At 58.3% G+C, this 14,321-nt stretch overlaps 1 protein-coding gene across 1 annotated transcript in view; it reads right to left on the bottom strand.

Annotated features, from left to right (window-relative positions):
• Positions 1-14,321, bottom strand: part of SDK2 (sidekick cell adhesion molecule 2) — a 161,705-nt gene that overhangs the window by 82,328 nt on the left and 65,056 nt on the right. The window contains exons 11-17 of the mRNA XM_040244313.1: positions 8,541-8,652; positions 7,504-7,694; positions 7,297-7,380; positions 5,129-5,323; positions 4,469-4,585; positions 2,731-2,898; positions 1,742-1,844 (exon numbers count right to left, since the gene is read on the bottom strand). Coding sequence (XP_040100247.1) covers positions 1,742-1,844; positions 2,731-2,898; positions 4,469-4,585; positions 5,129-5,323; positions 7,297-7,380; positions 7,504-7,694; positions 8,541-8,652 — 970 coding nt within the window. The remainder of the gene's footprint in view (positions 1-1,741; positions 1,845-2,730; positions 2,899-4,468; positions 4,586-5,128; positions 5,324-7,296; positions 7,381-7,503; positions 7,695-8,540; positions 8,653-14,321) is intronic.

The raw sequence follows: 14,321 nt of genomic DNA on the forward strand, positions 1-14,321 counted from the left end.
ATGTCCATCAACAGGAATGGATAAGGGAGACGTGGTACATATATCCAAGGGGACGCCACTCGGCCACAGAAGAGAACTTAATGGTGCCGTTTACAGCAACGTGGATGCAATTAGAGGTGATCACACTAAGTGAAGTAAGTCAGAAAGACAAAGACAAATATCACGTGATGTCACTTAAATGTGGAATCTAAAACTTAACACGAATGAGCCTGTCTATGAAACAGGCACAGACTCAGGCATAGAGGGGTAGACTGGCTGCCAAGGAGGGGGGCTGTCGGGGGAGGAATGGAGTGGGAGGCTGGGATTAGCAGACGTAAGCTTGTATACATAGAATGGATAAGCAACAAGTCCACTGTATAGCACAGAGAACTATATTCAAAATCCTGTAATAAACCATAACGGAAAAGAATAATTTTTTTTAGAGAAGAGTGCGTATATATGCATAGAACTGAATCACTGCTGTGCACCAGAAGTTAACGCAACACTGTGAATCAACTGTACTTCAGTAAAAATAAAATAAAGGGAAATGAGGCAAATATAAATATCAAGAAATAAAGCCTAGTACCCTTGGCTTCCTGGGGTCCCACCTACGGCCATACGCCTAGTGGCCACCAGGTGGCGCCCCAGGACGCACTTGGGTCCCACGCGGCGAGGCCGAGACTCCAAGGGACGTCCCTCACTGCCCGGCCGGCCAGCTCCCTGCCAGGGGCTTCAGCGGTGATGTTGCCCATAGAATAGAACAGCACGAGGGGCTATTTATTTCTAAGGAAGCAGTTACTTCTTTTTTTTTTTTTTTTAAACACAGCATCCAAAGCTCAAGAGAGTCTGAAGGGGCTGTTTTCTCCCAGTTCTGGCTCGGAAACCTTGCCCAGCATGGCCCAGGAAGTGTCCCTGTGCCCGCCTGGTCGGTTCCCAGCTTGCAGGCCTGTCTTGGCTGCTCCCCGCGCTCCCAGGCCTCCCCAGGGGCTTTCCTGGTTGGACCCGGCTCCCTCCAGGCTTTCGAGGTCTGGGCTCCCGTGGAGGACGGCAGGGGCGGCCCCTGTCTGGGCCCTGGGCCCCTCACATGCGTCTCACTGGGGGTCACCCCAGGGCCCTCCACTGCTCCAGGCATGTCAGGACCCCCACACCTCTTCATCAGACCCGTCTGCTGTCCACGGGAGGGGAGAGGGTCTAAGATCTGTGGGCAAGTGCTAGCAGTGGGGTCCCGAGCATCTCAGAGCTTCCACGTCTCCCCAGACAGAGGCTTCTTTCTCTCCCGCTCCATAAGGCCCCCCACCCTCTTTCCTATGTTTCTCCAGCTTTCATCCCCTCCCCTCCCACGCCAGGCTGCCCCATTCAATTCAAGCTGGCTCAGTCCCCAGACATGTACTTTGTTGCTCAGTTGCTCAGTCGGGTCGGACTCTTTGCGACCCCATGGACTGCAGCATGCCAGGCTTCCCTGTCCTTCACTGTCTCCTAGAGTTTGCTCGGATGCAGGTCCATTGAATCGGATGGACATGCTTTCAATCATCGCATCTCTGCTGCCCCCTTCGCCTTTTGCCTTCACTCTTTCCCAGCGTTAGGGTCTCTTTTGGGCTGTAGGGTCCCCAGGTCTCAGTCCTGCGGTGAGTCTGTACGTGGCTGCTCCCTGACCCCCACGGGCCGCACTCACCTCCCTGCACGGCCACTCAGCCAGCAACCAGTGACCCCTGAAACCTGCCCCTCCCCTCTTGCCTCCAAGGGGCCTCAGCCACAGGAGTACCTGACAGTCACCCGGGGGTCGTGGGTCACTCCGCACACCATGGAGGCCTGGGTGCCCTTGATGACGCTCTGGTCCTGGGGGGGCCTGGTGATGCGAGTCCGGGCTGAAAGACAGCAGGGAGGTGGCCTGGTGGGAAGGGGGACAGGTGGGCCCTAGACGGACAGGTGAGATGCAGGTGTGGGGGAGGGGTCCTTCCGGTGAGCTGGGCCCCTGCGGCTGAGCTCTACGGTGGACTGGTCCATCACGGTGAACATCCCAGGACACTAAGAGCCACGTGCATTCTGGGAAGTGATGCTCATAGCGGGGGCTCTTTTAATTTCGTGCCCACAAGATGGACAAAGAAATAGAAACCTGCGGATGATCATGGCCGTGTTCCCAGGGGTCTAGCCAGGGTAAAAATAGGACCTCTGGTTCTAAGACATCACCCACCAGGCCCCTGGCACTCAGGCTAGGAGGGCGGCCTGCCCCTCTGTGTGGTGCCAGACCCCAAGGGGCAGGAAGGGGCTTGGGAGGTTCCCCCAGAGCAGGGGCCAGGAAACCATAACCTGGGGGTCAAGTTCCACCGGTGGCCCGTCTGGGTAAATCCCCTCGTGCTGGCACCCAGCCACGCCTGCTGTGTTCAGCACTGCCTACGGCTGCTTTCCTGATGAAACGGAAGAGTTTGTGGAGCTGTGACAGACTCTCTGGCCCACGGGGCCTGAAATACTTCCTCTCTGGCCCTTTCCAGCAGAAGTGCGCGAATCTCTGCCCTAAGGCCTACGCGCACAGCTGTCTTCTCTCGGCTCAGCCCCAGCGGCGAGAGCCCCGCCCACCCACCACCACCCTGGGGACCGTGACCTTCCTGCTCTGTCCTCTGAGCTCCTCTGTCCAGGTCTCAGGACGTGTGGGCTGGACAGACAGGTAGATGTGGGGCCGCTAGGGCTTGTACACGCTCAGTGCACGCTCACACACAGGTGTGGAAAGGACCCCCGCCCAGCCCGGGCACTCACCCCACACCACCAGGTCGGCCGAGGCTTCGTCCGCCCCTCGCGAGTTGGTGGCCAGACAGGTGTAGGTGCCGGCGTCGGAGATGTGCGTGGGGCTGATGAGCAGACTGCCCGACTCCAGGAGCGTAAAGCGCGGCAGCTGGACCGAGCCGCTCGCCAGAATGCGCTCCCCTGGGGGACACGGGCACGGGTGGGCTCAGGCTGCCGGCTTGCTGCCCCCTGGCCACCCCCTGGCACTCGGCCATCACCAGGGGCCTGGACCACACCTCACCATTCCCCTGTCCCCCTGCCCCAGGGTGGGCTGCCAACTTTAGGAAGGCCAACTGCAGGCGCCCCTGGAGGGGGCATGGCGAGGGTGGCAGGGCTGCAGACCAGCCTGGTTTCTGACCTGGGGACAGACACAGGACACGCGGTCCCAGAGCAGGGGCGCTGCACGGAGCCTGGGGCTCCTGCTGTCTCTCTTCCCACCATACTATCTGCCCTTCAGCAGGGAAGACCAGCGCTGCCTCCCACCAGTGGGCACAGCCCTCGGAGGCAGCTGGCACCTGGGCTGGGGGGAGGGGACAGACAGCTGCGACAGGGTGGTGACGGGCCGCCTGCAGAAGGATGCTTCTGGAGTCACCTTCAGGGGAGCGCAGAGGAGCAGCGGGCGGGAGCAGCCAGTGAGGGGGTGTGGCGGGGGCAGCCCTGGTGGGGACAGACCTCCCACTGGGGAGCCGGGGACCCTGGTGGCTGGAAGGAGAGAGGAAGGGAGACCCTTGTGTCAGAGTGTGTCTGAGAGTGTGCTGTTGGTGACCATACCTGTTTTTAAAGAAAGTCCCATCTGCCTGTACAGAGGGGACTGTCCACGTGCAAGCTTGTGGGTGAGTGGGTCTCTTTGCACACATGTGTGGGCATATTGAACCGGTGAGTGTATCAGGTGGGCGTGTTTATTTCTGGGTCTAGGCACACACCCCACCGATACTGACGAAGCATCCCCTGTGGGTCTAAGCCCCAGGGAGACGGCAGGGGACAAAACTGAAAGCCTGGAATCGTGGGAGGTGGAGTAATCAGTAGACTGAATATGCCGATGACCTTGTGTATTAGAAGGTGGGGAGACAGAGCAGGGAGGGGGCGGAGGGAGGCTCTGGGTGAGAGGAGGGTCATGCGGGCAGAGGCTGGGGGTGTGAGTGAGTGACAGTGTGTACCCGTGTGTGTGTCCCTGGGGAGGGTTGTGATGTGAGTGTACAATGTGGAGGCGTGGAGGAGGCATGGGGTGGATGGACTAGGGAGACAGCTTGGGCTTTGCTGGCTTTGCCTGAGGAGGGGGTGGGTCCCCCTCCCCGTACTAACAACCTCCACCAAAGAACTACATCAGCCAGCACGGGCTGGTCTACTTCCCAGACACGGTGCAGGCCCTTCCCAGGCACCTGCTCATCTAGTTTCCATGCTGCTCCCAGGGACGCATCCCACCGCCCCCCAGTTTATAGATGGGAACGTTAAGGCTCCAAGTGAGTAAATAACTCACCCAAAGTCATGGGTCTCACCAGAGGCAGAGCCTCTGGAGCCTGGAGCCAGACAGGGGAGCACATGGTGCGTCCCGTGGTGTAAAAGCAGCCCTCTGGGGTTGTGCAGTGCGCGACCTTCCCAACTGTGCATGGGAAACACCCCCACCGCCCCCCACCCCGGCTGGCTCCAGAACTGAGCCTCAGGGCTGCCCGAGACTTTTGGCTACCCTCTAAAGTCAATCAGTCTCAAGTACCTTTTTGCCAAGTGATGGCTGGCCGAGGCGCCCCTGAAGTCTCACAGGCCAGCACCACTGACATGCCGTCGATCACCGTACTGTCCAGGGGGCCCCTGGTGATGTTGGGGGCGATGCCTGCAAAGGGAGACAGTGGGGTGTCTTAGCCGCATCCAGTCCTGTCCTGCCTCCCACTCCCATTGGTGTGGGTCCCTCTTCAGGGAAGGATGCAAGTGTTCTGGGAGGACCCCGGTGCCGGGAAGAGCCAGAGTGCCCACAAGTGCGCCCTCACCACCTGCCCCGTGGAAGGACCCTGGAAGGGTCGACCCAGGAAGGATGCCAGTCCCTGCCCTGCCTCGATTTTCAAGCCTCCATCTGGCGGAAACTGAGGGCTCCCAAGGGCAGCTGACACCCTCCATGACAAGGGAAATGGGATTCACCTTTCATTAAACAAGAAATCGAGGCTCTGGTTTGTAAAAGGAAAAACCAGTGCTGGCTGCAGAAGCAGCAGGCGTGACAGGCCAGAGTCACCCCGCTCCGGGGGTAAAGCCTTCTGGGATCCTGTTTCTGCATCTACAGCAGCTTGTTCTCAAGATGCCCCTGGCTTGGAGGAAAGCTGTGTCCTGGGGTCGGGGGGTGGGGGAGGGCGGGGACTCGGGCAGGACAGCGAAGGGGACTCACTGGTGACGGCCAGGTAGGTGGAGGTCTGCGCCTCGCCGGCCGCGTTGCGGGCAAAGCACTGGAGCATGCCGGTGTCGTCCGGCACCAGCCCGCTGATCTGCAGGCCCCCGTCGCCTCGCTGCCGGAAGCGGCTCAGCCTCCCCACCTCCACCACGGCTGCGTCCTTGTACCAGGTCACGGAGGGCGGCGGCACACCTGGGGGGTCGAGCGCCTACCGTCAGCCGCCTCCGAGGGATGCCCCGGCCCCGGAGGCTGGGGCTGCAAGTCCTTAAGGTGGTGGGAGGTGGGGGGCGGAATCCCTGGTGTGTTCTGGTATCTAGAACCTTCTCAGTGCGTGCTTGCGTGCCAAGTTGCTTCAGTCTTGTCCGACTTTTTGCAACCCCATGGACTGTAGCCTGCCAGGCTCCTCTGTCCACGGCGATTCTCCAGGCAAGAATACTGGAGTGGGTTGCCATGCCCTCCTCCAGGGGAGCTTCCCGACCCAGGGATCGAACCTGTGTCTCTTGTGGCTCCAGCCCTGCAGGCGGATTCTTTACCCGCTGAGCCACCGGGGAAGCCCGAACCTTCTCAGAGGTGCCACCACTGGTCTTGGAAGCGGGGAAAGTTGTTCTTAGATTCTCAAATTCTCATAGAGTAGGCATTCCAAGAAAATTTACAAGTTCCCGGGGTTAGTTCAGCTTGGGAAAGCTGGACATACTGTATTTTATGCTGGCATATTTAGCGGAGTCTTTTGTATGGTCTGGGAATCTCCAGCTGGCCTTTCCAAACCCAGGTGAGCACAAGCCCAGTGTCTAGGGGTTCGCAGGTGGAATGGGGGTTTCTTTGGAAGCCCCGTCCTGCCTGGTCCGCACAGGGAGGAGCGTGGGAGCTCCTCCTAACCCCTCAGCCTTGCCCGAGCTGTGTCCCCAGCCTGGCTCCTCTTCCCCACATCCCCTGGCCCTCCCACTCTCCCTCTGCATCTCTGCTCAAAGGTGACTTCCACGGAAAAGCTCCCCAGGCTCCGTTCGAATGGCCACCCTCCGGCGCCGAGCCCGCCAGCCTGCCTGCTTCTCCTTCTCCCGTACTTTTCAACCCTGACACCCGTATTTCACCCACTCCGAGCTACGCCTTTGTTCCCATCGTAATGTCTCTGAGATGAGGACGTGTCTTACAACCGACAGCATGTCATAATTTAATTGGCAGCCTTTTTTCTTTCTTAGTGGCGCATAAAATAATGGGGCATCTTACAACCCATGGCATTTTAGATGAAATGAAATAAGGCATCTTTATTTGTTTATTGGTTTGTCTGCCTCCTTCGCGAGAAGGCACAGTTCTGTAATAGCAGGGATCTGGCTCTTGGGTTCATTCTGTGCCTCTCCAGCCCTGAAAACAGTCTCGGCACATGTTGCTCAAAGTATCAGATACTCAGTCGTGTCTGACTCTTTGGGACCCCTATGGACTGCACCCCGTCAGGCTCCTCTGTCCATGGGATTCTCCAGGCAAGAATACTGCAGTGGGCCGCCATGCCTTCCTCCAGGGGATCTTCCTCACCCAGGGATCGTGGTAAGCCCACCCCCCACCAAATGTTTGTCCAATAAATCACTGTCTTCCTCGCGTGTTTTGTCAGGACGGGGGTCAGTGTGCCCCCTTCTCCTCCACGGGGCCCTCCCTCCTACCAGGGTTAGAGTCTCCTCTCTGCTCATCCTGTCATCCCATTATCCCAGATTGCACCCTGGTTTGGGGGTGTCTTTTAGCTCAGCTGAACTCAAAGGAGAAGGATGGGAAAAGCGGTAAAGGTGCAAGGACTCGGAGAGGGGCTGGGGGTTAAGTAGAAAGGGTCGGAGGAGACGAAGCAGAATGGCCCAGAGCCCAGGCAGAGACACATCCACGTCCCAGCAGTTCTGACGTGACGACACCGCATTATCGCAGCTCTCACATTACGGGCAATTTGAGTCTGTCACCTGTCCTGAAATTACGGTAATTTGGATTCACTTGTAACCTTCAAGTTATGGTAACACGGGGTTGATTTCCAGCCCTAAGATTACGGTAATTTTTCCTGTGTGCTTCCTGGGGTGTCTGCTTACACAATGGTGAGAGGGTGGTGGACTTTAGAAAAGTCCGTGTCAGGGAGGGGAGAGGTTGAAGGTCTGGAGGGACCTCGCCCCGCTCCAGCCAGGCCACCAGGTTACCTTTGGCTCGACAGGGGATGTCCACCACCTTCTCCATCTCCGCTGTGATGTGTCTCTCTGGCTCCTTGATGAACTGAGGCGGCTCTGCAGGGGGAAGGACCGGGGGGAGGGGGTCAGAGCCGTGCTCCTGTTGACACGGCTGTGGATCGGGCCGCCCGTGCCGCCCCTTTACGTCGGGAGGACTCCAGCACTCCCACCCCGTCTCACCCAGCACGGACAGGTAGGCGCCACGGATGACGGAGGGGGCGCTGCTGCTCCGCAGGACAGCCTCACACTCGTAGTAGCCGGCGTCGCTGGCCGTGGGGTTGGGGATGGTGAGCCGGCGGCTGTAGTCGCTGATGCCGCTGGACAGCAGCGCCCCGTCCTTCTTCCAAATGATGTGCAGCTTGATCAGAGGCCTGGACGGGCCGAGGGACGAGGCGGTCAGCTACAGAGCCTCCCAGGGGCTCGGGAGGCAGGGCAGGGCGTAGTGAGGCATGCAGGCGTCGGGGGCCAGGTGCCTGAGTTTGCCCTGCCCCTGACACTTCCTAGGTGCAGGCCATTGTGTGGGCTAGTCCTTCAGGGATCTGGGCCTCAGTTTCCACATCTGTACAATGGGGACAACTATGCCCTGCTCCCCAGGGGTTGTGGTGAGGGGAGACCTGGCCCCATGATAACTCGTGCTCGAGGGCTCCCGAGAGCCGGAAATTGGCCCTTCCACGTGTCTCTCTGCCTCCGCTCTGCCCTGTCTAGGGTAAGTCAGTGGATGGGAAAGTGTAGAAGTTCGGAAATGCACATCCGGGGTCTCAGTTGCGGCATGCAGGAATCTTTAATTGCAGCATGTGGGATCTAGTTCCCTGACCAGGGATGGAGCCCAGGCCCCCTGCTTTGGGAGCGCGGAGTCTTAACCACTGGACCAGCAGCAAAGTCCAGCTTTCCTCTTGTCCACGCCTTCATACAAAGAGGCCACGGCAGCAGAGGCGAGCAGACACTCCCCAGGCTGCTCTGGATGTCGGACGTGAGTGGACCCCCCACCAACCCCAGGTGTCCTGGGCCGGGATCCGCTCCTCTCGGGTGGGCCCTGCTTGCGTCCGACAGCTCTCTGACCACCAGCCCGTCACCCCTCCTCCAGGCTAAATACCCCGTCTTCTTTTTGGGTCCTCACGGGACATTTCTGGACCTTCGTGAATTCCACCTGGTCTCCTCCGAGCCCGCATCAGGGACGCCCGCTGGGGTTGGGGGGGCAGGGCCGAGGCAGGACCCACCTGGCATTGGCCACACACTCCATAGTCACCTCCGAGGTCCCGGCCACCACGCTGGTGTTCTTGGGAGGAATGATGATGGCTGGAGCGATGGGGTCTGCAGGGCCGCCGACATCTGGGGAGAGGAACAGACGCTGGGAATCCCATCTGAGCCCCGCCCCCGCCAGAGGGACACTGCGGGAGACCTTTGTCCTAATGGGGGGTGGTGGGCAGACGCCCCGCAGCCCCAGAGCTGAGCCTCCAGGCGCTGACCCTGGGGGACCCACCCCCCTTCCATGCTCCTCTGCTGGTGGGTCTCTGCACAGCGTCCAGGCAGAGCCCACGGGAGACCTCAGGATGCAACCCACGTCCCCCCGTAATGCAGCCATGCCCTCCTCCTCATCCCCTGCCCTGGCTTTATTTGGCCTTCAGAATCCTTCCCTCCAGCTGCATAAATGCCGTGACAAGGACAATACGTTGTCAGTAAGCCAACCCCATCTTGTCAGCTTGCTTCTTCATTTGCCACTTCTTCCACCAGAATGCAAATTCCCCATACTGGGCTGAATACTGTCCCTCAAGTTCATGTTCATGACAGCTGTGAATGTCCCCTTATTTGCAGAGAGGGGCTTTGCAAGTGCGGTCAAGTTAGGAGGTCCTGCTGCGTCAGGGTGAGCCCAAAGTCCAGCACGATAAAACAGACTACTGAGGACGTGCTGTACAAACAGGGGCTTCTATCGGTGCCCTGTGGCCACCTGAATGGGAAGGAGATCCAAAGAAGTGGGGAGATGTATACACAGGGCTGATCCACCTTGTTGCACAACAGAGACTAACATAAGACTGGAAAGCAACGATAAACTCCAAGAAAAATTAACTAAAAACAACACGAAATAAAAGTGTCAGTCGCTCAGTCATGCCCAAATCTTTGTGACCCCATGGACTGTAGCCTGCCAGGCTCCTCTGTCCATGGGGTCCTCCAGGCAAGAAGACTGGAGTGGGTTACCATTTTCTCCTCCACGGGATCTTTCTGATCCAAGGATCAAACCCGCATCTCCTGTGTCTCCTGCATTGACAGGTGGATTCTTTACCTACTGAGCCATTAGGGACGCCCAGTAAAGGCGGGAGACTTTCCTGCTTTATTCTTTGAGTGTTTTGAGAAGGGGCCAGGCTCTTCTCTTTGTGGTCAGCCCAAGCCCCGAACTGGCAGAAACTCCACAACATCCTGTACACCTGCTCCCTGGCTCCTGAAAATACAAGCCCGGAGGACTTTTTCTCTCATTACAAATCCATCCAGTTGGCCCCTGTCCAGGAGGCTCCGGAGGTGGCAGGCCATAATGACTCTCACGGCCCCGGGTCAACGGCAAATGTACATCCTTTATGGGGAAGTCAAATCGCCGGATCAGCCCTCGGGAAAAGGTTTTCCTGCCGGGCCTCCCAGGCCTTGCTGGGAAAGGCCCTGACAGAATGGGAATAAAAAGTAAAAAATAAAGTAAAATGAAGGGGGAAAGAAAGGAAGCGTATAAACCAAAATAATTGCAACAATATAAAAGCCTCATGTAGGTGCCATAAAGAGCGATCGGATTGAAAGCTGCTGATATAGCCGAATCCATAAAAGTGTGCTCTGCGTTGTTTATGACACGCCGGGCCGCACAGGTTCCGAGGCCCAGATTAATGGGGCTCAAGGAAGAGACAGATAGTCAGAGCCCCGTGGCCCTGGTGGGTAAACAGAGCCCCTGGAATTTAAAATTATGAGGGTACCCCACCCCGCCCCGCCGGACCTGGGGGCTGCCTTGTTGGCTTCAGGAGGTTAAAGAGGATACTGACACCCCCTCGAGGGTCCTGGGGCCTTGTCCAGGCCCAGGTGGCAGCTGGCACAGCTCGAGGGAAGGGGCCCCTCCCGGATTCAGCAAAGGGGGGCCTGGGGCTCAGGAAGACATCCTGGGCACGACTCTGGCTGCTCTCCTCACCTCCCCCCAAGTCTGTTCTCTCAGCTGCAAAACAGGGGTTAGAAGTCACTGCCTCTCAGGGTTTTGTGGGTTCAGCCCCTGGCTCGACAAACCTTCTCTGGCCAAGGGCTCAGTATGCGCCAGGCTGTGTGCCAGGCACAGGGATTCCCCACCAGGGGAGATGGGCAGGGCTCCGTCCCCCTGGCGTGCAGTCTGGGAAGTCAGATCAGCGCTTAGACGTTCATGAGATTAAAGGTGCCCGCCACAGGCGCCTGGAGGGAGGGTCCTGGGGCGTGGCTAAGTTGGTCAGGGGCTGGTGCAGAGTGCCTGGCCCCTAGTAGGTGCTCACAAGGTGACAGCCCCTCCTCCGGGGAGTTGTCTGCTGTGCTTGGGGCGGGGGTGGGGTTTTTTTGCTTCTTCCCCCCACCCCCAGCTCAGCCTGGACCAAGTGACCAGAGGCCACCAGGAGGTGAAGTCATGACTCTCGGGGGCCACGTGACCAAGGGAAAGAGCACATGGGTACTAAGGGCTTCAGGAGGTCAGCAAAGCCTCCAGGGCCTGGGTGACGGGAGAGGGACTCAGGGAGCCAGAAGGGAGAAGAGCATTCTGGAATGGGGGCCCTGTGTGGGTGCTGGTGAGACGAACTGGGGAGCTGGAGGTAAAGGTGGGTGTCAAGCCCAGGTGGCCTCAGAGCGCCAGGAAGGGTTGGGGGAGAGCGCCCCCCAGCAGACGTAAGGGTCCTGGCCCACACGCCGCCATGCCCCCAGCCCCCTCTCCTGACCCGTCAGGGCGTCTCCTGGCTGAGCCCGTTATGTCCTCAGAATCCTTCTTAACCCAGTGCCAACAACTGATAGGTTCTTGAGGTCGTTCAGTCGCTAAGTTGTGTCCGACTCTGTGACCCCGTGGACTGTAGCCTGCCAGGCTCCTCTGGCCAACAGGCCTCCCAGGTGACTCAGCGGTAAAGAATCTGCCTGCCAATCCAGATGTGAATTCGATCCCTGGGTTGGGAAGGTGCCCTGGAGAAGAAAAAGGCAACCCAACCCAGTATTCTTGCCTGCGAAATCCCATGGACAGAGGAGCCTCGGTATAGTCCACGGGGTTGCAAAGAGCTGGACACGACTGGGAGACTAAACAACAAAGACAGCATGCAGCAGACTGGAGCAGGTGGCAAGGTGAGCGCCGTTCTCCATGCCTACTAGGGGAGGCAAGGCAGATCTGACTGGGGGAGGTCGGATCAGCGCCAGACTACTGAAAATTTACAAACTGGGCTAGGAGCTGGGAGTCGGCCCCACGGAGTACACGGGCACAGAGCGGCCGGCAGACGTGAGGACAAAGCATTTCGACCTGGGGCCTCTTTACAGAGAAATGCTAAGCCCAAGAGGAGAACACTCTTAAATCCTAAAATTCTTATCCCCAGCCCTGGGAGATATGTGTATTATAGTGTCCTTTCTGGGGAAAAGGCAGTTGAGGCTCAGAGTAGTGAAGGGGCTTCCCCAAGGCCACACAGCCATGGTCTCTAGGCTCGGCCTTCAACACTCCTGCTCTCCTCGCTTGTGCTGCGGGCTCCCCGTTTTCAAAGAAGGGAGATGGGCTGGAGACAATGGCGGGAGGTCAGCGTGAAGGTGCTCAAGGGGGCCCTTCAGGAGCAGGAGGCTGGAGTTCCCCAGGGGTGGGGAGGTGATGTGCCCGGAGAAGATAGGAAGGGGGTTTGGGGAAGCCCAGGCACCAGGTGTGAGGCAGTAGAGGTGGGGACAAAGGGCTGAGAACCACGCATCATCTGGGAGAAGGAAGCAGGAGGCTGGAGACCTGGGTGAGACAGGGAGGGCTCTAGAAGCTCAGGTTTCAAGGTGCCAGGGAGGGGGTCAGCGGGGCTGAGCCCTGAGCATCAGGGAGAATCAGGGTGGAGGAAGTGGGTTTCTAACCGGGAGTCGTCGGGGATGAGGCCTGAGAAAGCAGGGGAGCGGGAAGGGGCCAGGACTGGGAGTGAAGACCGGGGGCTGGGTGACCTCTGCAGAGTCGAAAGAGCCAACAACAGGTGCTTCTCGCCAAAAAGGGGGGATGTGTGCGCCTCTAGACATCCAGGGAGTGGCCAACAGGCTGAGTGTTGCAGGCAGGGAAACCTAGTCCCATTATCGGCCTTCTGCATCGTTAGTGAATGTCACCGGGAAGCAAATTGCTTCACCTCTTCACCTGTTTCCTCAGCTTTCTCATCTGTAACTTGTGGAGGGGTGTAGCAGCCTGCCTCCAGGGACTGCTGTTAACGACGGAACAGCGGTGCCCGGATGGTGCCCCGCCCGCGGGAGCGGTGTAAAGGGAGGCTCTCGGTGTGACAGGAAAGCAGAGGGACCGCCCGGGTGGACCCGCCCTGGGAGGGCGCACCTGACTGCCAGGGGCCCTTTGCCGGGGGTGGGCTGACTCCAGGTCTCTGGGAGGCCGGCCAGGGGGAGGGGGCAGGCACAGGATGCAGGACATCCGCTCTGGACAGTGGAGTGAACGGGGCCCCAAGGATCCCCTGGAAGAGCTGCAGGCAAAGCAGAGCAAGCGCCAGCATCTCCCAGGCAAGCTTGTGATGTGGGTGGGGCCCTGGGACAGGAGGAAGCTGGGGGGTCCCCACTCAGGGGTGAAGCTGGGTCTCAGCCAGCTGCCCCAGGACAGTTTTGATAATAGGTATGGTGGGGGCACCCACTCTGACCCACTCTTCGCCGTCACTTCACTGAATCCCCCCAACAATGCTTTGCCACAAGCATCAGGTTGGGCGTGCGTGCTTAGTCGTGTCCGACTCTTTGTGAGCCTGTGGACTGTAGCCCACCAGGCTCCTCTGTCCGTGGGATTTTCCAGGCAAGAATAACACAGCACGCTGCTATTTCCTCCTCCAGGGGATCTTCCCAACCCAGGGGTCGGACCCACGTCTCTTGTGTCTCCTGCATCGCAGGCGGGTTCTTTACCCGCTGAGCCATCGGGAAAGCCCGTGCTTTGCCACAGGCGTCCAGATGAGGAAACTGCGGCTCAGGGACCATGTGACTGGACCACAGGCCAAGCGGGTGGAGGGCAGGGAGACAAGCTGCCCCTCTGCCCTGGGCCGGCTTCCAGCTGCCCACGAGCCCGGGGCCGACCTGCCCTATCCAACATGGGGGTGCGGGGAGAACCACAGGGGGCCGTGAGCTCTTGAGTGACCGATGTCCCTATGGAAGGGGATTGAATTTTATCTAATTAAAAGCAGATCCCCGAGTCAGTTATTAGAACACTTCTAAGTATGTACAGAACAACTTGGGCTTCCGATCCCACCTTTCCAGCTGCACATTTTATGAAATCTAATTACAGATCACGTATTCCAGATGAAAATCCAGCATCCAAATTTGAGGAGATGTGCTTTAAGTGTAAAATACACACGGATTTTCAAAGACTTAAAAAAAAAACAGTGTAAAGTATCTCATTAATATTTTCTATCTTGATGGTATGTTCAGCTGATAATATTTTGGATATATTGGGTTAAATAAAGTGTAATTAATTTCGCCAATTCCTTTTTCCTTCTGAAAGAGTGAGCTACTGGCAAATTTTAAATTGCATATGTGGCTCATATTATAATTCCGTTGCATGGTACAGCTCTGATCAGGACCCAGTGGGACCACCAGCCAGGTACGAACTTGTCAAGAGCTGTGGTGGTCCGAGTGAGGTCACCTGGCTGACACCTGGGCAGGGGGCAACTCTGGGGGTCACTGGCCTTTGCTCTCTCCATCTCCATCTCCAAAGAGCATGGATGTTTCCTGAGGGATGAGGGATGCGAAGAGGCTGCCTGCCCTGAGCAGAGAGGGGGTGAGGGGGCGGGAGTGGGGAGCGGAGGGCGAGACAGATGAGGGAGACG

Source organism: Oryx dammah, unplaced genomic scaffold (genome assembly GCF_014754425.2).
Source record: "Oryx dammah isolate SB20612 unplaced genomic scaffold, SCBI_Odam_1.1 HiC_scaffold_8, whole genome shotgun sequence".
NCBI classification, from domain to species: Eukaryota; Metazoa; Chordata; class Mammalia; order Artiodactyla; family Bovidae; genus Oryx; species Oryx dammah.